Source organism: Sminthopsis crassicaudata, chromosome 1 (genome assembly GCF_048593235.1).
Source record: "Sminthopsis crassicaudata isolate SCR6 chromosome 1, ASM4859323v1, whole genome shotgun sequence".
In the NCBI taxonomy this organism is placed as follows: Eukaryota; Metazoa; Chordata; class Mammalia; order Dasyuromorphia; family Dasyuridae; genus Sminthopsis; species Sminthopsis crassicaudata.
The window spans coordinates 41004280-41029249 of record NC_133617.1 but is presented as its reverse complement, the minus strand read 5'-3'; the positions used below and the strand labels follow the sequence as shown (position 1 = coordinate 41029249).

Below are 24970 nucleotides of genomic sequence, written 5' to 3'. Positions count from 1 at the left end.
TACCTAGCTGAATCAAAGTAATTACGGTCTTCATACTGGCATAGACTTTTGAATATCGTCTTCCCTTGGGAGTAAATTCAAATGCTTAAGTCATATGATTCACTTTGGGGAGTAATTTATGTAACTAAATACTAATAACTAGCAATAATATAATGTTAAGGCTTATATATAAAGTACAATGTTTCATCCACACAATGAGGTGCTATTGTCATTTTACCAGTAAGGAAAGTGAGGCTTGAGGTTAAATAAGTAACTTGACTAGTCACATAGCACATTATCTATGAAGCCAAATTTTACCCAGGCCTTCCTGACTCAAAAGTCAAGTACTCTAGCCACTGCAACAAAGCATTGTTCATCCACCTTACCTTAAATAAGGATACAACTTAAAATCTCTCATGGAGTTGTCCCCAGAGCAGTTTATACTCTAATGGCTCAGTTGCTAAAAGAACAGGTTTAGAACTGTAGGGGATATTATTAGGAGCCAAGATGGGAAACTGTGGAGGAGACCTTAAGGGTTTCCCCAAGGTTACCCATATAATTCAAGTCACAGTACTGAGATTAAACTCTTATTACATTCCCTATATACTATTCTTTATGAATTAAATGCACTTAGCAACACATATTGAATACTAGTAGCAGGTGGCAGGATGTTAATTGTGAATTTGGGAGTCACAAAGACCGGGGTTTAAATTCTGCCTCAGACATAGATAGGCATGGCTTTAGTCTAAGTGACTCAGCCCCAAGTTTCTTCATCTGTGAAGTGGGGGAAGAGTACTTCCCTCATAGAGTTTAGAGATTATATTAAACTTTTTCAAAGTGCCATATAAATGTTTTTATTACAATATTTTAAGATGAAATAAGCTACTCTGGAGCTGAATAAGGTGAAACTTATATAAACCTTGCACACAAAAGAAAACAAAGTTCTATGAATGGTAGGTTGAACAGCTCTCCTGTGCCTGTGCTTAGCCTAGGCCTGAACAAGACAGTAATATGTGAAACTAGAATTTTGGCTAGTGACAGCAATTCTATCTATTTGCTGCACATAATTTGTCCAGATAACTATTTTCCAATAAATTTGCACAAATATGAAATTAAACCAACTTTTTAAAGTAACTTTCCCACAAACCTAGTTTTCACCCACTTAGAAAATCTTAGGTGGGCTTCGCTTAATTGAAGAGGAGTAAGAAATTCTGTATTTGCCCAAGTGAAAATTTAGCTCACTTTTTATAAGTGGATAAAGTTAAACAGACAAAATTTATTCAACAACTATTTATTAAGCGCCTACTATGTTCAAAGCACTGTGCAGGTGCTATAGGGGAGAAACAAAAATAATTAAGACACAGCTCCTGTTCTGTTGGAGCTTACAAGCTGACAAAACTTATTCCATCCCTTGATAACAATTTATTCCATCTCTTGACAAAAATTTGCAAGTTAGTTTCTCTCACAAACATACTCTTCTAATATTATGATAAACTTTAGCATCTTTTACACCTGGGGCTTTGGGACATCAATTTTCCTTCTAGAGTTTCACAAAGTACTGCTTCTTTTTCTTATTTTCCAAAATTCTTGAGGGAAGGAAATTAGACATGAGCAAGCAGCTCAAAAAAAAAAAAGTGTTGCTGATTTAGATTGGCTTTGAGAATTTTAAAATAAAACTTTCTAACAGGTTCAGAAGATATAACTAACACTTACAATAAGATACAAATATAATAGTAACATATATTTTAAAACAAACTACATCAATTTAAATTTACAGTGTCTACTGTCCATATTGAATAGCAATGCTGAAATGGCATTTATATTGAAAGAACAATTGTTGATTTCAACCTGCACTAATTCTTCAAATATTTAGTAGCTATTTAACTGCTCTTTTGTCTGCTTCCTTTAAGAAATTATTTCTATAAATTGTTATGTCAAGTCACCAAGTTAAGAAAAAACACATCTAATTTCAACCTGATCATATTTAAAGTTAAAATTAAGTTGTCTTTTCCTCTTTTCTTTGGTTGGATAGAAAAAATTAGACTTGAATATTCCTTTTCAATAGATGCTCTCATTCTTGGTTATGTTTTTCTTATACACCCAACCTATCCCTTAAGTGGTAAGAAAAAATTAGGACATGGAGAATTTTTTTCTGGGCAAAATATTTTCAACATGAACTCAGAAAATAAGGTATATTTTCCAATTAAAAAAAAGTTCTGAATTCAACTAAATAGACTTGTAATGTTCTCTTCTGCTTTTAGTACTTTGTCAGAACATAATAATAGCTAACAGAATGTCACATTTCAAAATCTTCAAGAACACTTAGAATGACGGGGGAAAAAACATTAATTATGCCAATATAGCCCTTGATTTATTCCATTGGTGGAAAGGCACCAAACTGTTTATTTGAAGCTTCCAACTTTAAAATGTCAATTTGCTCTTTCTAGCTTCTCCCCATCTTGTATAGCTTTTATCTTTAAATGGCAAATCGTATCTTTAGCATAAAGGTTTAAAAAAAAAAAAACAAAATAAAACTGTCCCACAATATCGGAATTCCCAATGTCAATTAAAAAAACTATATAATTTACAATTATGTCAATTGTTTCCAGAAATAATCTAACATGAGTAATGCCCAATGTTTTCCCAAATAGACTTTTTGTTTGGTGCTTCAAGTGCGGTATCTACAATTTTATCACAGAACCACTATAACATTCTTGTGAGAGGTAAAAAAGCAAGATAACTGTTCTTCCTTCAGTTTCCCCATCTGTAAAATGAGTCACTTGCATATTCACACAATGAGTCAATAGCAGAGTTGGCAACAGAACTCGAATTTCTTATCTCCCTTTCCATGTTACAGTTGTTAAGGGGGGAAAATGCTGCATCTAGGAAGACTTCTGAAAGCTCCATTTGCAAAAAGGAAAAAAAAAATCTATGAAGTTAGTCTTCTATACTACTTTCTGTGTTCTTCTATAATTCAGAGGTAATAAAGACGATTTGACAGAGACAGATTAGGTTCTTTGTGAATACTTTGGCCAACAAGGAAAGCCAGTTTGTGAGCATACTGGCAGGGAGCTGGAACTCGAATGACACCCTTTAGGGGAGGAGAGAGGGGAAAAAATTATTTTAAATATTATTTTAAATAAATTTATCAATAAAGCTATAAATATTTCCAATGTTAAATAAATGCAAAATTTAAAAATAATAATAACCAATTTGAAAAAAAAAAAAAGGTCATTATGGAAAATACTTACTGGCCAGTTATAATACACATGGCAGAGCTTGTAAGTTAATCGTTGTATATGGTCTGGTTTCAGGCCACTATTGTCATAGATTACATTGTAATGCGTAGGAGAAACACTACCACTTCTTACAGCCTGGCTCACAATAAAAAAGTCATACCTGCAAATTACAAAACCCACAGATGTATTGCCAAATTTTAAAAACTGAAAAAGTGTCAGACAAAGCAACTGATAATAATAATATAGCATTTACATAACACTTAAGTTTTGCAAACAAAAATATTTCAAGTAAATAAGTGTGTTAAATGAACAAAAAGTTTCAGGAAAAATCTGACAAGAAATGCCTTAACATGAATAAGTAGAAATAGTTTACTTTACCTTCTTGGTTATGGTGCTTTAGCACAAAATACATGTTATTTTAATGATTCTACTTCATACATTTACTAATGTTAAATATTAGAAAATGATAACTAACTTCTCTAGAATTTCAGATAATTTTAATTATAAAACATACATGCAACTTGAAAAATTAAGGCTGCATGACTAGGAACATGAAGAAATTATCTCTTCAGGATTTTCAAGTCTCATCTTGTTAACCAGAGCAAGTTTGAACCACCCTCCTAAAAATTAACATCTGTCTAAGAGACAAATTAGAAGTTAAAATGTCACCAACTAAATCATAAAAGTGATTTTTTGTATATATCACTGCCATGGGAGAATGACTGACGACATAGGGATACACATAATTTTAACCTTTGTTATTTGGAAAATTCACTTAATCTAGACATGCACGTCTTTTTGTTAAGTATAATTTAAACCTTAATGACTTTTGCTCAATATGAGCAAAAATTATTTTATCAAGCTGTAATTCAAGATAATTTTCTATCAACTATACTGTAGATTTACATAGATGTCTGTATCTGGTCAGAAATCGAATTCAAGGCTCCTGACTACCAAGCATCAGGTTTAGTCAGATCTTGCTTGCTGCTTTTATTTAATATTTATTGAGTGTTCAGAGTCAGTTTATAGAACCTATCTTGTGTGTGAATACTATAATATACTATACCATTATACTCATTAACTGGATTAAGCTTTGATTATAAAATAAATGGTTGTTGAATTATACCTGAATTTATTTTGATAATAAATTAGCCCAAGATGGGATGGGCCTTACTTGTCTATGGACATACAATTCCTCCCAGTAGAGCATATAACCAAAGACTCTAATTTTTGTCTTTGTACCACTCATTCCTATCCTAGCAAAAATGCTTAAGCACAAAATAGGCTTTTAAATATTTACTGAACCGAATGCTTTATTCATATACTAAATGACCATAGATTGTGCTACTTTTTTTACTATAAGAAACATGCAGCTAACTCCTTCCTCTTGTCAATGTGCCGTTTCTAATCTACTTCATACTTTGTATACTGTTGTTTAGGTGATGAACAAAAGATAGCTCTGGATAAAAGGATAGATTAAGTTTTATTGCTTAGAGTTTCTCCTTTCCTCCCGATAACTTTGTTTTTAATTTCCAGCTATGTTTTAATTGTCTGAAGGTCCAAGAAATCTGACCACTAAATATGTATGTAGAGTGTTAAGGTATTAAGAATTTGGGTTAGAAAATTAGTTATCTGTGGTGGAAGTAGTATAGTGAGGGGAATATACAAAGTAATATACAATTGTGTCTATGCTGAGTTAAAAAAGACAAATTAACTTATGAAGCTGAACTTAGAATCTATAAAAATAAATGTTGGAAATCAAGAAGTGAACTTGTTAATGTACATAAGTGAGTTTGTAGAAAAGAAGTACAATAATAGCATTACGTTTTCATCCAGAAATTTTCTGCTTTTTCAAATTCCCAGTGTAATTTAATTATTTTCCACTAGAACTTACCATTCTGTGGAGCAGGGAGGTAGCGCAGTGGATAGAGCACCAGCCTTGAAGTCAGGAGAACCCGAGTCCAAATCTGCCCTCAGACACTAAACACTTTCCTACCTGTGTGATCCTGGGCAATCGCTTAACCCCAATTGCCTTAGCAAAAGAGAAAGGTGTTGGGGGTGGGGGGGGGGCGGAGAGAACTTACCATTCTGGTCTAGTAACTTCCACATCAATAACTGTTCCAGGAAGTGGATTTTGAAGTCTTCCTCCAGACTGTGCAAAAAATCTGGCATTCACTCGTTTCTTCACCACAATTACTGTTAATCTTGGGCTTAAAGATTGATAAAAAATATAGTGACATTTATCACCAAGTCACTCCTTGAAATTTTTCGAGGAATTCTTATATTGTTATATTTTTTAGAAAGAGCATGGAATTAAAACACCCTGTACTTGAAGAGCTTTAGAGGACATATTATCTGTATGGAATTATGGGCAGTAATTCTACCAGAAACAGTTGCAATCAGAAAAGAATTATTGGATAGGGTGGAAAACAGATGAATAGACAGAAATATTTCTTTCAAGACAGCTAGGTGGCCCAGTGGATAGAACACCAGCCCTGAAGTCAGGAGGACCCGAGTTCAAATTTGATCTCAGACACTTAACCCATCCTAGCTGTGTGACCCTGGGCAAGTCACTTAACCCCAATTGCCTCAGCAAAATAAAATAAATAAAAGTAGTTCTTCTTTCCCTAAAAGTATTATCATTTAGTAAGATAGTACCCAAATGTCCAAGTATGTAGGAATGAGATGGTTATTAGCTTTTTATTTAATTCTATACACACATGACTATTTTGTTTGGAAAAGCATTATTTAAACAATGGTATAACTGAATTTTCATAAAGGCCAGAGGTGGTTTTAATGTATTTTTTAAATTTTAGAGCCTAAATCTGACTTTCTATCTCCAATATCTTGTCCTATTCCCCAACTATTTTGGATCTACTCCCTCAAAAGAACTTAACACAGTGATTTGCACAGAGTAAGTATTCTATAAATATTTATCCACCTCTCTCAGGTCCCAAATCAAAGTCCTACAATAATTCTACTATCCTACAGGATAAATTCTGTACTCCTAATGTTACTTTAAGCACAATCTTCTGCTGCTCTCCTCCAACAGACTTTTTGCTCTGGTAAAAATTGTGTTTCCTTTGTCCCAATGCAAATTTTTTTGTGCCTATGTAAAAGTTTTCTCTGAATAACCCTAAATGAAAAGAATTTTCCTCTCCTCTAAACATCACTTGTTAATAATTCATTTAGCATTTAACTTAATAAGTTTTTTAAAAGTTGAGTGTTAACTCTTCAACGAGACAGAAAGCACCTTTAAAGCAGGAATATCTCTCTAGTATACTATTATAGCCTCCTTGTATTCATAACTTTATTATACACACAATAAATATCTAATATTTCCTTGAGATTGTTATTCCCCCCCTCCACAAATAGAATATATACCTCACAAGTTGTTCTGTCTCATGTAAAATGATTATAAAGGCCAACTTTTGAAAACCACTGTTGCAGAAAGAAACGTAAAGAGGACCCTACAATAATAATAATGTATTTTATACAGCAAGAGAAAGACATCTCCTGAACAAACAAATCAAATAAAAAAACTTTTTGGAAAGTGAGTTTTTCTGTTACTACTGCTACTTTCTTTCACAGTATGTTTATAAACACCTTAGAAATCAAGAAGAAGATTTGGATTATTATTAGAACTTTAAAGGAGGTAAGAACTCAATTTAATTAAATTCAAAATTCTTCCATACAAATAAATATCCCAAGAAGGGTAGGGATTAGAAGGATTTGAACCCAAGTCTTTATTCTCCAGATACAATGTCCTATCTATGGTTTAATAACTTTAAAAAAAACATCAAAATAATCTCATTAATTTTCTAGAAGTAGCTACTGGTCCCACTCAAACTACAGCAAAAAGCTAAGCAGTAAAAAGAGAAACCTAATACACCTCATCACAGAGAAAAGAAAATTCTCCAATTTAAAAAAATGTATACTATTTTTTTCTTTGAATGGTAGTCATATAAAATACCATTAAAAAAAAAACACAATTCAACCACAGTTGGCTTTTTTGTTGTTGTTGTTGTTGTTATTGTTGTTTGTTTGTTTGTTTTCCCCAATGGAAAGTACTGCTCATATGGGGCAGCTAATTACACACTGGATAGAGTGCTGGACCTGAAGTCTAGAAGACCTGAATTCAAATCTAGCCTCAGACATTGTGACTGCAAGCAAGAAATTTAGCTCTGTTTTGTCTCAGTTCACCCATCTATAAAATGAGCTGGAGAAGGAAATGGCAAATCACTTCAGTATCTTTGCCAAGAGAATCCTAAATGGGATCACAAAGATTAGGATATGACCGAAATGAATGAACAATTGCATGTAGCCTATTTTAAATTACCATTTACAAAAGGATCTCTAGAATTATATAAAATGACAAACATTCAGGGTTTTTTGTTTAGTTTTTCCATCAATTGACAATCAACTCCATAATCCTTCAGTCCTAAGTACTATTAGTTCTCTCCCTCTATAGAGCAACATTTTGCTTCTAATGCAAAGACTTTACAGCAAAGTCCCCTAGCTTTGTAGCAGAAAACTTGTATTTCCAGACTTTGATACTGCTCTGATCCTCAGTACCATCTTACTCTGTTTTAAATGGGCATTTAAGTATAACATCAATGTTGGTTTTCTTGTTGGGGATGGGATACTTTCTCTCCTATGTAACCTAAAACCATAGAAATTAGCTTATTACCCAGTTGCTTAGATGGTTGTTACAAGTATATCAGGTTGCTCTTTTTACCTCCTTAGCAATCCCTAAGAAGTCACTTAACCCTGATTGCCTCAGCAAAAAAAAACCCAAAAAGAAGACAGAAGCTATCACTAACATTGACATGTACTATACTTCCAAGTTTCTCAAGTACAGTCAGTGGGCAGGTAAAATAGAATTTGTATGATTAGAAGGGAAAAGAGGTCTACTAGATATGACCATTTGCCTTTTTTGGGGGGGGCGGTTATTAGTTTGTTATACAGTGTCTGAGTTCAGAATTTGAGAGAGAGAGACAGAGAGAGAGAGAGAGAGAGAGAGAGAGAGAGAGAGAGAGACAGACAGACAGACAGACAGACAGACATACAAGAGAGGAACTGTAGTCAACACATGAAGGAGATACTACTTTAGTTAGTGCTAAGACTCAAAATGTCTTCTTCCCCATTTTCAACAAAATAAACTTACAATTTCTAATGTGGAAAAGCAAGTGTCACATTTAATTTTATAGAGGAAAAAATTATCTAGTACCTTATAGTCTTAGGGCTTTGGTACACTTTTCAACTATTAGATCAACTTTTAAACTAAAGGCTGAATAAAATAAAGGTTATGTCTAAATCTGGCCATTATAGCAATTTCCTTAATTTCTATTTAAATGCAAAATAGAAGTTTGTTTAGAGGGGGAGAAAATCCTTGTACAAACCTTTTGGAGGACTTTCACCAAAATACTCCAATGAAACATAAACATTTAATTATGCAGAAGTTATTGCGTAGACTTACCAGTTAGGGATGATGTGTAAAAAAGGAAAAAAATAAAAAAGATGCTGATCATAAAAATTTAGATATAAGTATAATTATCACTAAGTTCAAAGGGAAAAAAGTGTTAGAATTCCCAAGACAGAAAAATGAACTGCCTTTCCTGGCTGCTTACATTCTTTTGCAAAGGCAGCAATTATTAACCAAAATAAGTTTCCTGAACACTGAAGCATGAGATAAAACCAATTTACTTGTTCCTTAAAAGTACTTAAGTTTTACTCTATAAGAGAAAGGAAATAAAGGAACAAATATTTTCCCCTTTCACCAATTCAAGTCCTTTTACACATTTTTCAAATCATGCTTAATCATAATTCCTTTTTCACCTTTAGTTACATTTTATAACAATTTTAGAAGATCATGAGAATAACATAAAAAAGTCATTTTATATTGTGTATGCTTACTTGTATCCTTTACCAACAGATTTTAGGCAGTCCAAAAACTGTGGTACTTCATAGTTCACCAACGTTTTTAGTTGGCCGTCACCTACACCATCCCGATATACAACAATGCGACTAGGCATATATTCATTGTAGCTATTCCAGGCCCTCAATGCAGCTGAAAGAAAATGAATAAAGTTTTGAAAAGAACAAAAGCCTGAAAGTAGTTTGCATTTCTAATGAATTCTGGCTCAGTAGTTTTCAATGATGTTGCTTTCAAATATAGCTTTAAGTTTAAAATCCAAAGTAAACTATTTAGATCTTTACCTTGCAAGCAGACTTTGAGACCATCTACTAGTTCTTGCCCTCTATCTTGAAAGACACAGCGAGAAAACCAGCTTTTCAGAGAAAAATAAAAACTATCAGTGTCTGAAAACTATATGAAAATAAAAAGTTTATAACTAAAACATCACATATTATTGAATTTCTACTATAATGTTTACATAGAGTTTGTCAGTGTTGAACATTCTAATCTCTCCAACTGTCATAAATTTCTTTAAATTTTAGGGCTCCCATGATTTATATATATGTTGTATACACTCCCACACACTCATACACATATACACACACATGTAATCTTGAACAATCACTACAAATGGACAGTTAGACCCATAACCAAACAAGAAGTAGACTATAGACTAGAATGCCCTTAGTATAAAGTGTACGGTTCTTGTAATATCTCCAAGTTTCTCTATGGAAGAGGCCCATTTAAAAAAATATTCTACTAATGTTGTTATAAGGCCAAGTATAATAGAATTTTATAATTTTTCTAAAAAAACTTAATTATCCAAATTACCATATGAGTCCCATCACCACTGAATAGGAAGAAGAAATATAAAAGAGGACTAAATAGGCCATGTGGTATTGCTGGTGGAAAAGACAGGCCAGATAACCTCTGGATAGTCTCAAGGGGCATCCTTATAATGTCATGAAATCGAAATGAAGAGTTTTTCCTATTGGAAGGATCTCTTGTAGGTAACTTACAAACAGAAGGGCATTGAAAAGATTCAAGAATGGGCATTTATCTGTGTTAGTAAAAGGAGTTGTCTACACAAAGATACCATAAATCCACTGAAGTATAGATTCACTACATAATTCCATTTTATTGTAAGTTTTAAGGGTTTTTTTGTTTTTGCTGAGGCAACTGGGGTTAAATGACTTGCCCAGAGTCACACAGCTAGGCAGTGTCTGAGGCCAAATTTGAATTCAGGTCCTCCTGACTTCAAGGTTGATGCTCTATTTACTGCACCACCTAGCTGCTCCCTACAACTTAACTTTTAAAAGGCATTGTGCTATGTGCTTGGGAAAATAGAAAAATGAAACAATCCCTGTTGTCAAGCTTTAGTTCTACCAGGAAATAAACATCATGTAATTTAGATAAATCAAAGTAATTTCAGGAAGGAAAGTACACTTAATACCTAGATCTGGAGGACAAGGAAACAGAGAATTAGGAAAGATATAGTTTAAAAAGTAGTACCTGAACTGAGCCTCAACAGATACTAGGGATCTTGAAGAAGTAAAAGTTAATATTCTATATTAAAAATTATTAGTCAAGAGGCTAGATCCTTAAAAAGCCATAAAAATTTTTTTTACTCATGTTTTGTGTGGGAGATCAGTGAAAGCCCCAAATCAACACTACACATAAACAAAGTAATTATATATGCTGTATTTACTTTACTTGCAAAATTTCTCTAATCCCTTAGAAGAGTATAATGTATCAAAACATTTCTTTCTAAGATATTTCTTCTCTCTACCCAAATAAAGGCTTATTTTTAAAGTATAATATCAACAAATGTTAGTTTAAACCGTATATAATTCAGCTTCTTTCTAGGTAATTGAGTTGGTGGTTGTGGGTAATTCTGGAACCTAATGGACATGTTGCAATTCCTGAATCCCAGTCTTTCTCAAAAGCATTCCTTCTATATTCCCTTGCCACAATCCTATTAACTAAGGCACCCATTATATGGCTTATTTATACCTCCTATAATCCATCCATCATATTGCTGATAAAATTAGTCCTCTGAACACATTGCTCTTTAAAGCAAAGTTTCTTTTTTTAAACTGTGGATTGTGATCTCATAAGGGACTGTAGACTTGAATGTGGGGGTCATGAAATGATATGTTACCAGTAAATACTTGTACCTACAGAGTAAAAGGGGTTGAGTGGAAAAAGTTTTTAAGTCCTGCTCTAAAACATGTCATTTTTCTACTCAAAATTCTTTCATGTTAATTCTCTACATAATAATATTCCAATAAGTTATTCCACAATCCCTACATTTCTAGCTCTTCCTCTCTCCTTTTCCACACTGCCATGTGCTATATTCTAATTTATTTGAAGCATTTATCCCTGACCCCTCACCCATGTACATCCTACTGTCTGAGATACATGCCTTTATGTTTAAAAGTTATTTTTAAACTAAATAAGCTTTTTTTTTTTGCCTCAATGCTACTTGGGAAAATTCTCTTAAGACTCTCTAAATTTTCCCTATCTCAACCAATCAGTTGTAATCTTTCCCTATTTCTCCTTGAGAGACATATCATCTCTATTAAGAAACGTGTTATTCAAGGAAAAGGGAGCAGACATTTTTAATCAAAGGGAAGGCTTTACCAAAATTATTTTAAATTTTAATATAAAGGTAATCAATTACTACAAGCTGTTTGAAATGGCTATGTAATCTCATACAGAAATAACTTCATCCATAAATGAGCTCAAAAGTAGTCTATATTCTATTATTAAACCTAACAAATAAGTTTTGATCAAGAAGAAATCTCAAAAAAGACAAATTAAGAGAGGAAAGTCAATGTTGAAATAGTCTTGAAAAGCAAGATAGTAATTGTATTTTAAGTAGAATTCTGAATTGGTATAACCATTTTGGAAAATGCAAAAAAAAAAGACTAAAATATTCAAACATTTTGACCCAGAGATTCTAGAATTTGAAAGAAAGTAAATACTATCAGTAGGGGAAAGACAAATTGGGAAACAAATGGAATATTACCATGCTATAAGAAATGATAAATAGAAACACAAAAAAGAATAAGTAAAGCGAGCAGAATTAGGAAAAGAATATAGTCAATTTCTACAATAATGGAAATAGAAATGGAAAATGGATGGGAAAATAAATTACTAAGCTTAGTCTCAAAAGAAGAAATGAGACACTTCCCACTCTGCTCTTTTGCAAAAGTGAGATACACCATAGGTATGGCATATTACATATAAGACTTCTTTGCCAGCTTGGTTTTGTGGAATTTTTTTCTTTCTTTTGTTATAAAGGATGGCTCTATAGAAGGGGGGAAGATGAGGGGTACAATGGAAAACAAAGATGATATAAAAACATAGAAATTCAATACAATATATTTTTTTAAAAAGATTTGGCCAACTAGCAATTAGGCAAGAGTAATTTGTAAGTTTCCAAAAGAAAAATGTCTATTTATACAACTTCCAGATCTTCAAGAAAAAAACTATAAGTAGCCACTGTATCAAGAGAGACATTAACCACAAAAAGAATACTACCCACCAACTCATCTTCCCTTCTTCCTTCCTTCCTTCCTTGGAGTTTTTGTTTAGTCTCTTTTCATTTCTGCCATAGCTGTGGCTTTTATTTGTAAAATTCACTCAAGTTATTTTACATCAAACCTTCCTTACCGTGTCATTCCTTCATTGATACTAGCAACAAATCCTGCAATTGACCTTCGCCCAGCTGTAGTGTCATGGTAACAATCAATACCAATAATCATGGCTAGCTTTAACTTAAGAAAAAAAATAATAAATTTCAGTCACATAAGTTACAAATATAACAATTTAAATCAAGGAGATGCAAAAAGATAAAGATTAACAAAGTGATAAAAAAATTAATTAATTACCACCCATCTTGGCCCCAACAAGTTATGATGGGGACAGAGGTCTATCTCTATTGGGCAATGTGATATAAAACCCAAAGATATCAACAAAAAATAGTTTTAGCAAAATCAATAATATCTATTTTCTTAAAATGAATATTGAATATTGAATATGTCAAGTTGTCAAATTTATAACTTACTTTAACTCGGATTTCTGCTTCAAATCAACTTCTGTTCTATGGCCGTAACTTAAGTGGCTTAGGATTATCATAAAATTTTTAGATCTTTATGTAATTGTCGTTAAACCCAGACAAATGATCAAAAACAGAAGAGTATAATAAAATCAAACTTACAGGCATATCAACTCTCCAAAGTTCTCCTCCCATCTTGCAATTCATCTGAAGGGCAATCTTTGTAGCAATGGCCATTACAGTTTGCTGCTTGCCTAAGGTTCTGGCTATCACACATTGACTTGGAGTTGGACAGTCTGTACACAAGTATTTTTTAATAGCATCATACTTGTCTTTCCGATTACTAGACAACAGACAAACTACCTTAGGGGAAAAAACACAGAAAAACAACCCAAAGTATAAGAATTTCAGCTAACTTCTATAGACAAATTACTGAAATAGATAAGGCAAATTATGTATTTTTTGATTACCACATAGCTTACTAGATTGATGACTTTGGCATTTAAAATTCAATTCTCACAAAATTTCAGTTTCAAATATCTTTTATAACAATAAAAATCGCTTGAAAGATAAAGTGCCATTATTACTTCCACCATGACCATCCTCCTAATCCCACTCTACTCAGCCATCCATTTATAGCATTCAAAAGTTCACAGTGTAATATGTTACCCATATTTTCAAGACTTTTTTTTGATATATTGCTTGGTTATCCATCCTTTTTCTTTTCACTTTTCCCTTTTGTTTTTAAAATATTGTCTATGTGAAATGGTTTTCTGGGAAGGTGAATGCATTAGTAAATTATGGTGATATTTTAAAATATCAAAAATTTGTTATTGTTTATTCATTTTTCAGACATTTGATTCTTTGTAACCCCCATTTGGAGTTTTCTTAGCAAAAATATTGGAGTTGTTTGATATTTCCTTCTCCAGCTCATTTTATAGATGAGGAGAGGAAATAAAGAGGCAAACCTGGTCAAGTAACTTGCCAAAGGACACACAGATAGTGTCTTTGCCAGATGAACTAAGAAAGATGAATTTTAATGCCTCTAGACCCCCTATGCTACCTAGCTATCCCAATAAAGACACTGGGGTAGGGAAGAGCAGAAAATTGCATGCAGAATGTAAATATTATGGACATTCAAATGAAATTCAGCTAGGGAAAAAGCAGTTCTCAATCATTCAGGAGGTCTGAATAGTATTTTAATATATGCAGACATAATCTAGAGCAAGATGGATGTGATTTCCCCATCCACATATTCTAAACTCTAGGCAAACCAGACCTCAAGCTGTTCCTATCTTCATGACCCCGCCCCCTTCTTAGCTCCAGTAATGATGCTCACTATGTTGTTTATATCTATCTTCTCTCATGCTTACGTGAGTTTGCTATCCTAGTTATTTTTGTCATATCTCTCCTGTGCCACTCAATTGGCACAGGCCATTCGAATGCCAAGGGCATGCTTGCCAAGAAGACTATTTTAGGCAGAACTCATACCAGGCAAACACTCACACGGTGATCAGAACACTCTAAGTCTCTCTTAAGAACTTTAGAATTGATTGTATGATGTGGAAGACACTGGCACAGCATGGTGTGCTGTCATCAGAGAAAGTGCTCTGATCTTATGAGCCAAGCACAACTGAATTAGCTCAGAAGAAACACAAGATGTGCACAGTTACAGATGTTGGCAGGGACTATTTGTGTCCAATCTGTGGCTGAACATCCGAGCTTAAGTGGTCTCATCAGCCACTGTTGGACACATTAACTTGACTCTAACATAAGATGTTATTTTGGTCTTCTTTAAGAACAAAGGACAAAATTCAATCAATTCAATTGTGAACTTTCTAGAATAGGGACCTATTCTTCCTCAATCTTTTCTTTCCTATTGCTTAGCTCATTAAGAGCTATTAATAAATGTTTGTTGGAGTTTTGCAGATTGGTGAAACTGTTTCCAACACTATCCTTTTTTTTATCCTTCCCAATTCTCAGCTAAATATAGCCAACAACAACTTGAAGTTGGCAGTTAATTCTGGAATAAAGAGCCTAGAAAGAACATAATCCCTATTTCTTTATGCCTTGCCCTAAAGTACATTTTTATCTCAGAATTGAGAATTCCCTAATTACATTCCAAGATCTAAATAGCTAGATCTTAAACTTTTAAACAGAACTCATTCAATTGGAAAATGCCTATATGTAATGCAGCTACTTACAATCTGAGTATCTGATGTAACCTTTTGCTGCAAGACTCTAAGATAGGCTTCAGTTCTATCATCCACTTCAATCCTAGGAAGAGAATTAATTTATATTCAGAATGCATGAAATATTAAAAGATTCATGCAATTGCAAGGAGAGTGGAATTCATACAGATCACAATAAGATTTTACATACTAAGAAATAATCCATGAAACCTCAAATTGAATTAAAAAAAAAAAAACATTAAAGGACACAATTCAAAACTTTAAAATAATAGTTCTAACATTTATACAGCACTTATTGCCAAAACACTATGCTAAGCACTCATTTGAGTTTTACATCTGTTAAGTTACATGCTGTTATTAAAGTAGAAGAAACTAAGGCAAACAGAGACTAACAAAATGTCTTAAACTGGATCTGAACTCCAGGCTGGGGGCTCTGACCATGACCTCTTTCTGTGCCCAGAGGCAAGCGCTGCTAAAATAAGGGGAGTTTGCTTTGAAAAACTGCCTTAAATGAAGGAGAGGGAAGAGATTTTCCAGTACTATAAATAATTAGTAACCAATAACATTGTAAATGCTACACTATACTCGAAGCATCACATTGTATTATTTGTATTCTAACAGTTGGGAGTAAGAACTTCAGACGTCCACATTCATTCTAATTTACAACTCTTAATTTTTTTCATCTTTTCTGTGCAAGAACTAATAATAGCTCACTACTAGGGGTTCAGCTAGAATCACAAAGTTAACAAGTATCTGGATATGTTTTTTTTTTCTTTTCTGAAGTTAATTTGACTTCAGATAAGTATTGAGAAATCAAGGGAGAACCATCTGTAAGCAAAAGGACGTTATACTTTGGACTGAACTTTGTTCAGTGGTGCCCAGCCTGTAGCTTTTTATTGGGCTGAAGGAAATAGTAGTTTGGGCCCCCAGGACTTTGAAGGTAGTAACAGAAAGAAAAGACTGATCCATCAGTTCATTATTCTTTTTGACCCAAGCAAGGATAAGCAAACAGTTCTTTAACTTCACTTTCTCTGGCAAAGATCTGAAGTGAAGGCCACTTAGAAGAAAGGGTCTTCCTGATGATGCTATGTTCTGTTAAGTGGGAAAACTGTGTGCAAAGGATCAAAATTATTCAAGTTTATATCATCAACACAGTTAAGAAAAACAAGCTAATAAGAAGGCTCAAAAAATTCATTGAGTGATTTGAACATTCAATTCAACTTTATACTCAACACACAGAATTTGATAACTCACCACAATCCTTGTTTATCATCTGAAATTTAATATGCATAGAAGTAACATATTCCAAAACATCCATTTTATATTTCCAATTTTTCAAACACATTTTCTATTATTTCTCCAAGTTACTAACATGAGAATGCCTTCTAAACATATTCAAAATATTATAGTAAATAATTCCTAAGATCTTTAACCATTTATAATCTCAAAAGTTTTAACTGGATACTTTTCCTTAACTATTCTTCATCCTCATTCAAACAGTATTTCTGCAAATTAATCCTTAAGGTTTAAATTTAGCATATACTGTACTAACTTAAACCTGTACTTACATTATTGCTTTTTTCATTTGTATGCCCATAGCAGGTGTAACTTTAAATAAGTTTTGTATTAGTGAATTGGCAGCCTCATAATTTCTTCGAGTATAAATCAATAACCAATTATCTAGTGGTTTGACACTAATTAATGGAGCACCTCTTGTTTCTTTTGACCAATCTGCAAATTGTGGATTGTAGTCAAACTAAAAGAGAAAGTTTGAAAGCATTTATAAAAAAGCAAGGAATATGTTAACAGCTAACCTGTATTTGAGTCCCACCCTCATTGAAGTTATGGTTATCAACATTTACAAAAGAACATTTGATTACTGTATCTAAAACTGATTTGATATGCAATATAATTAGTAAATCAATTTATAAAATTTTTGATCCTGGAATACTATTCTTAAGAGTATATTATTATTAGACTCTTTAGTTCAGATATCATTATTTTATGTCTGTGTATAAAACGGCTTGATATGTTACAAAATATTTTGCTTTTCTAAGCTTACCATTTTCCTTTTAAAAGTAGGGCATACAACCCGTGTTTTACAATATAAATTAGCACTTTATAAAATCTATATGATGATCCTTGAAATGGGACTGAAAAGTCCCCAATCCAAATTTAGTAATTTTTGGTTGCGATTTTGTAAATTAGCCTTTTTGATACACTATTATAAAAATAATGACAGTCTGACAAACTGTTTTAATGATGTTTTTGTATATATAACTAAGAATTATTTGATTAAAAACCAAACTACTAAACACTAGATTTTACAGAAGCCAAATGAAAAAAGTACTGTTTGTCATATCAAGTGTTTAGAATTTTCTTAAGATCCTGGTTTAATTGGCAACCTCTCAAAATATTTAATACCACTATCTGTATTTTAAAAATCAGCTAAGAGTAAATATCTAATATAGATATTTTACCGAAGTATAGAAATAAAACAATCTGTTCAAACAGTGACATGATATCACTCACCCTTCATTTTATTATATTTCCCTCCTTTTTATAGTTTTCCTTTTTTCTGGTTATACATGTACATTAAAATTTTAATATTTCTTTATGAATAATGTTGGGAAAGGAAAACAAAAAGGGAAAAACCAGAAGAAAAAAAGTAAACATAGCATCTGTTGATTTACATTGTCTTCACACCTTTATCACGCCCCATTTTCCAACTCCTTATGCAGTATTAATCTTAAAAGAGAACAGTCTTCTAACTTAATAAGTAAACTTGTAACATGTATGCTGTAATTATTTCACTTTTAACCAAATTGATTTTATAAAAAAGCAACTTAGGAAATCTTAACTGTTTTTCCTCCTTGGTGAATCTTTTCTGCTTGCAATATTCTTCCTGAGAATGACAGTAAGTTGGAGTCAAAACTCAAACCCCAGTCACGAAGCTCCTTCTGAACATTATCATCTCTGTTAATTTAAAATATTGGTATACAAAAACAAATCAAAACAATAAGCTATATCCCCAACCAAATAATTTATAAATAATTCTTAAGTTATTTTTAGATTTTTAAGATTTTTTTTTTATTTTCACAGAAATAAACACAAAATGCCTTATGTATCACTATCATCTTGTTTCATTTGGCTTTCTCTAATGTTTCTGATCTCTCAGCTTGCTTACTTCTACTGAATCATGCATCCAAAGCTGCTTAACTTAACTTGATTTGTCTAAATAAACTATTGTGTTCTGTCCTGGGTAGAACATTTCTGAAATATTGTGCTCAATTCTGTATACCAAATTAGTTAAGACATTTATAAGATGAGGAAAAAAGAGAACTTAAATGATGAAAAGCCTTGAGTCCATACCATATACAGTAGTGACTAAAAGACCTGGGGATTTTAGTTTAGAAAAACTCAAGAGAATGTTTGATTTTCCATACATATAACTTAAAACATATGTACTTGACCCCAAGGAAAGAACTAGAAAAAATGAATGAAAGATATAGGCAGATTTAGGTTTTATAAAAAAGACTACTTGTGACTACTTATTGGGCATTTTTTCAATTATGGGTTCTACTGAGGTCCTTTCCAACTCTGAAATTCTGTGAAACTTCAACTCAATTATGTTGAGATTATTTAATAAAATTCTGATATTTAATAAAATTTAATAAAATTAGTTAATAAAATTTAGTTAATAAAATTATTTAATAAAATTATCATATATTATAATTGATGAATATAAAATTTTTATTTAAAAAAGCCATTTAGCCCATTATATTTTTCAGGAGACCTACTTGTGAATATAGTCAATGAGTCTTCCAACTTCACGTTGCCTTTGTTCTGGTGTCAATCTTGTATGAACAGCTAAATCTTTCATCACATTAAAATCATTGCGCATTTTATCAGTTAGACCTTTAAATGACAATATGTGCAGTTATAACAAAGAAGACTTTACTTACAAAATAAGGAAAATAGAGGAAGAAGAACAGAATAATAATAGTAGACACAGGAGAAATTGAAGAAGCTGAGAAACAGGAAGCTTAAGTAAAGTTTACTCATGTTTCCCGAATAAAGGCCCGAAAATTTTAAGGGAAAAATTTAGGTTTTATAAAACTCTAGGGAAGAGTTTATAAGACTCTAGGGAAAAAAAAAGATTATTAAATACTAAGATGGTAAAGTAAGCTTGTCATCTCTCTCCAGAGTAAAAAAAAAAAATTTAATACCTGTAAGAAAGCAGAGTTCAGGCATGAGCAAAGCAGGTCCTGGTAATACACCACCAGGGCCCCTCCTCCGTTTAGGCTGGCTGACCAAAACTGGTTGTTTTAAGTCAGTGATTTCTGTGTTATATTGCTATACAATAGAAGGGAGAGAGACTATCAATGTTAACAATTATCCTTAGTAACAAGCAAACTTAAATACATGTTTGAAAGCAAGATTGGATGCTAATACTTTAGGGTTTTAAATCTAACCATCAGTTTGTATGCTGTGGAAATAATGTCACTTTCCCCCCTATGAAATGTTATGGCCAAAAGCCATACTACAATGTTCTTACCAATAGACTCACTAAACATTGAATATTGTAATATTAATTATGTTAAGCATTCTTTGTGGTATAACGGAAATAGTTCAGGATTAGGTATCAATATTTGATTTTCAGTTAATAGCTACCTTTGTGACTTTTAAGTGGATCATTTAGCAGTTTATAAGGTTTCTTCCAACTCTTAAATCTTTGAGAGATGTCTTCTTTGTTTAACAAGTCCCATGCCAAACTTAAACTAAAGTTTTTAGTCTTCATTATCCTTCTCATCCAACTCTACTCTTATTAAAGTATTAGCATCTCTAAAAGGAACTTAATTCTAATCTTGTATTAAAGTAGCCTATTATGTGAAAAGGGAATCTATGCTGTGAAACCAGTTTCCAGGTGTTTTCCAAGTCTTCTAATACTTTTTGAGTCATTATACATTATACATTAAAGCAAATAATGCAATGAGTTATTATGCCATGTGCATAAAAAGCAATAATTGCAATATTGCAATACAATTGCAATATAAATTGCAGACATCTTTGTGGTTTAAATTAAACCACTTTTAATGGTAAATACCGATGAATCTCTAAATTCTTAAGATGACAAACTTCCTCTTAATTCTCTCTATTCCTAAATTTTAAAGTATCTTCAAGGCTAAATGGATAATTTTCTAAACTTGACAGCAAGTCATACTACTCACTCCTTCTAATTTCTATTTAAAGGACCTATTTCTCACCCGATTTCTTATCCTTAAGTAGTTTTGGTGGTTTCCGAAGTGATTGTATCAAACCACCGAGGAATCCCTCAGGGAACCACCTTGTCTTCCTTACTTTTATCACTACTCATATGTCATATTTCAATTCACAGGACTTAACACTACAATTCAAATTCATAGAAAATACCGTGTATAACATTTAACCAGTTATCCCCAAGAGCAATTTGATTAAGTGCTCCTTTATTCTTAGTTCTGCATTTTCAGTCTTACCCCATGTTGAGATTAAAGTTTCTTTCTTACGGTTCTCAATCCCTTATATCCAGCCCATTTTATCCAAGTGTCACTTCTTCCTTCATTCCTGTTTTTTCATTGTTAAAGAAAATTCCTGGATGAGCAAGCCCCTTTTACCAATGTATATTGTACCTTTGCTACAATGTGTTAAACTCAGAAAAAGTTGTCTAAAGTACTTGGCGGTTAAGTGAGCTTAGGTGTATGACATGACAAAGCTTGAAATCAAGATTTTACTTGCTCCAAGGTTTGCTCTTTATCCACTACACTTGTGGTGATAAACTCACATTTGATAAACTCAAATAGAAACAGAGACAAACTTGTATAGAAATAAGAGGCAAACTGTATATAAGGCTCCCTGTGGACTGCATGTTGATTTAGTTATAAAATGTATTTTAAATTACATAAATTTTGTCAAATTTATTTTAGTAAGATTTAGGCTACATTTGTAAGTGTTGTCTAGAGATTCATCTGTCTGACACCTCTGCACTATGTCATGCTGATCTTTTTTTTTTGTTATAGGATATAATCACAGTTGGAAAAGATCTCAAAGGTCCTATAGTTTCAGCCTAGAGCAGGAATCCTATTTGCAACACGTCTCTACTTCAAGGCACCCAAAACAAGGTACTCATCATCACTTATGATAGCTCATTTTAAATAGTTTTATTAAAGATGAAATATATCTATACCAACTAATTTTCACCCTTCTAAAGACAAATTAAACAAATCTAATCTTTATTCTGAATATTTACAAGTTTCTTCAGAGAGTAGTTCCCTCCTCAACCTAAGTACTATTCACTTTCAACTGATCTCTTTATTACATGTATTCACATTTTATCATCTTATCTGGATTGTCCATCAATTTATCAATGTCAGAATGCTGTTTACCCAAAGATTCTCTATTTTCTCCATAGTAATTTTCACAACTAGTAATATGTAATTGCTGAAATTGATCAAGATGCCTTCTAGACCTCAGCTTCTTAAACTGTGGTTCACAACCCATGTAAGGTCTTGTGACTGAATGTGGGGGGTCAAAAAATTATAATTATCAGTAAATGCTTGATTGTATACCTATTTTATATACCTACATACTCAAGATCATGTAAAAATTTCCTAGACAGAAAGGGGTCATGAATGGAAAACGTTTTAAGAAACCCTGTTCCAGACCACCCATACCTCCCTCTCTCTGCCATAATTACAACCTTTTATTAAGGAAGGCATGGAGTAACTCAGAACACTTCCAGATTTCTACTATTATCACCTTGATTTAAGACCTTGAAATGATTTTATGTCTAGAAAGCTCAAAAAAAAAACAACAAAAACCTTGTAACAAGCCCCCATTGTCTGTTAATTAAGCCTACCTACAGTTGAGAGAGTTAGGTTGTGCAACCTATGGGGCTCAAGAAGACTCATCTTCCCAAGTTCAAATCCGGCCTCAGACACTAGTTATGTGATCCTGCCCAAGTTACTTAACCCTGTTTGCCTCAGTATTCTCATCTACCAAAAACAGGTGGAGAAGGAAATGGTAAGCTACTCCAGTATTTTTTTCCAAGAAAACCCCAAATGGGGCCCAAAAAATTGAACATAACGAACTAATAAATAATGACCACTCAGTATATGCTCAACCCCAGCTTCTCCTACAAGTGGCTTTTTGCATCAAATTTTTTTTCTTTAGCAAGTCAGGCTTATAGGAAAAAATGTCTGGACTGCTTGCATAGATGACCTTGATATCTGCGTAATAGTTCTAGCCTCGAATCTAAAACTTTTCAACATCCATTTTTATTATCTACACTTGTGTCTAAAATGTTACTCTCCTCACCCTTGCCAAGTTTGCTTAAACGGCCCTGGAAAACTATCTACATTGGATATCACCAAACATTCATTTAATAATGCCTATTAATCAGAAAATATTTCCCTAGCTCTCAGTGCCCCCCCTTTGTCATCACCAACAAAAATTTCCTTTGAGATGAAAATTACCTATGAGAGAAAAAAGGAACAGTAAAACTTCATTTACCTGGCATCTCAGGGAATGGAATAGTTTCATAACTAGATTTTTCAGATAACTGAAGTTTTAAGTTTCTAAGTACTAAAATACTTATTTTAGCCCTGTTTATAACAGTATGAATTTGTGAATGCTTAATTTGCTCCTGAAGACAAAAAGTCATTATTATTGCAAAATATCCTAATAGAGGAATGATCTCAGGGTTCCTCCATTGCATTTTGGCTAGTACATGAATTGTCTATCTCTAGATTGCCATGCTTTGGAGCATTGCCTTTTTATTTTTTTCCCCTCCATTTGCCAGGCTGCCAGCTGTTAGTTCTTGCTATTTTAAGTGTGCATATGTCTCTAGTAGTCTCTTTTTCATCAGCTATTAGCTGGGAAAACAGACAACTATGCTCAACATGATAGCATTATGGCTAAAAAAAAAAATTATAGTAAATAAACACCAAATAAAGTCTCAAGATCCATTAACTTTATGACAGCAATTTTGACTGCTCAGAAGCCCCTCCCCCACTTCCTAGTTAGTTGATGCTGCTAAATGGCAATATCCAGATAAACAACTTTATTGTATATGTAGGTATTCTGGGTGTATCACTGTAACCTGCCTTGAGAGCATAAATGAGAGGAAAAAAGGGAACCACATAAATTTATTAAACATTTTATACCTTTCTGTAGTAGTCTAAAAAGCTGATTTCAGAGCCATCTGCTTTTTTAAAGGTGCTTCTTGGATTTTGCTCCCAGTCAATATCATCTACTCTATAGGTTTTATTGTTGTACCTGTGAAACAATTCCAGGAATTTCAATAATCCAGAAGTGACAATTGCAAACTTTTACCTTAAATAAGATTAGGTAACAGAATGAATGAACAGCAGCTAAGTGGTTCTTCTGATTTTAAAAAAAATTGGTTCTGAGGATAATAAAATATTAAATTAAAATTTTGGTCTCTAAAGTAAAAAAAAAAAAAAAAGATTTTAGTTAGTTCTAACTGCACTATTTAAAAGAAGAAAAATTTGAAGAGTCTGTTCTGAAAATAATTGTGGAGATTACCATCTGTGAATTAACACTCCAGAAAAAGAGAAAATTTAAGTTCTTCCCTGGATGCTGCTTTTGTACATCTTAAGTATAGGTAAAATGTACACCAAGGTAATCCTTAAAACAATGTAATTCTGAGATGGGTCAAAGGGAAACTATTTCTTCCTTATGCCTATTCTCCTTATTTTGAGAATTCAACTGGTCTATCAGCCATAAATTCAGACTGAACTTATAGAGAGGAAGAGGAACATGTATTAAGAGCAACATACCCTTACTGTGAAGAAATTACAGAAAGACTAGAAAATTATGAAGAAAAAACAAAATGAGCTCTCTCACTTGGTAAGAACGATTAATCCTATTAATTCTTTAGAGACTTGTTCTTGAAATCGATGTTCACCAAACTGTTGATACAGGCTGAACATAAAATCTAAAACAGTTTCACTTCGAAGAACTTTATGGCTAACATCAGTGCAAAGCATAATATTATTCTCATATTGAAGAATAGAGGTGGTGAATCCTGGCCAAATCACCAATCTGTCAAAGAGTAAAAAAAATTTTAGAGATTCTACTAAATGCATGACACTTTCAATATACTTAATACTCAAATAATAAATTTGCACATGACCCATAATTCAGATTTTCTTCTCTTCTTTTCTATGCTTCACACCTAAATTTAAAAAATGCAACAGTGAAAGCTTTTAAGCTTCATTCTGATTAATCTGTTCAAGCTGTCATTATTTTCTTTTTTTGGGGGGGGAGAATGTCAAACCTATTTTAAAAGCATTTTCATTGGGGGATAAGTAACATTAACTGTTGAGCAGTTCCATCTGAAAGAACGTAAGGATAGGTAATTATTTACTAGACTGCCAACTCAGAATGACTAGAAATTGTGCAATAGTAACCAGAACTACTAATGAAATCTTAAATCTATATGAAGTATTATGTTTTGGTCTACATTTTAGGAAGGATTTCATTAAACAGAGAACATAAAGAATGCAAAAAATGTGGAGAA

At 32.7% G+C, this 24970-nt stretch overlaps 1 protein-coding gene across 5 annotated transcripts in view; it reads right to left on the bottom strand.

Annotated features, from left to right (window-relative positions):
- Positions 1 to 1254: 1254 nt before the first annotated feature.
- The window catches only part of LOC141560793 (piwi-like protein 1), a 45203-nt gene continuing 21487 nt past the window's right edge, over positions 1255 to 24970 (bottom strand). For all 5 annotated transcript variants that reach the window (XM_074299509.1, XM_074299519.1, XM_074299547.1 and 2 more), the window contains 14 exons: positions 24295 to 24492; positions 23592 to 23703; positions 19620 to 19746; positions 19191 to 19308; positions 18252 to 18366; positions 16959 to 17146; positions 15403 to 15475; positions 13361 to 13561; positions 12814 to 12917; positions 9438 to 9508; positions 9135 to 9288; positions 5303 to 5428; positions 3231 to 3378; positions 1255 to 3070 (listed from right to left, as the gene is read on the bottom strand). In XM_074299509.1, the coding sequence (XP_074155610.1) occupies positions 2954 to 3070; positions 3231 to 3378; positions 5303 to 5428; positions 9135 to 9288; positions 9438 to 9508; positions 12814 to 12917; positions 13361 to 13561; positions 15403 to 15475; positions 16959 to 17146; positions 18252 to 18366; positions 19191 to 19308; positions 19620 to 19746; positions 23592 to 23703; positions 24295 to 24492 (1852 nt within the window). In that variant the 3' untranslated portion in view covers positions 1255 to 2953. The remainder of the gene's footprint in view (positions 3071 to 3230; positions 3379 to 5302; positions 5429 to 9134; positions 9289 to 9437; positions 9509 to 12813; positions 12918 to 13360; positions 13562 to 15402; positions 15476 to 16958; positions 17147 to 18251; positions 18367 to 19190; positions 19309 to 19619; positions 19747 to 23591; positions 23704 to 24294; positions 24493 to 24970) is intronic.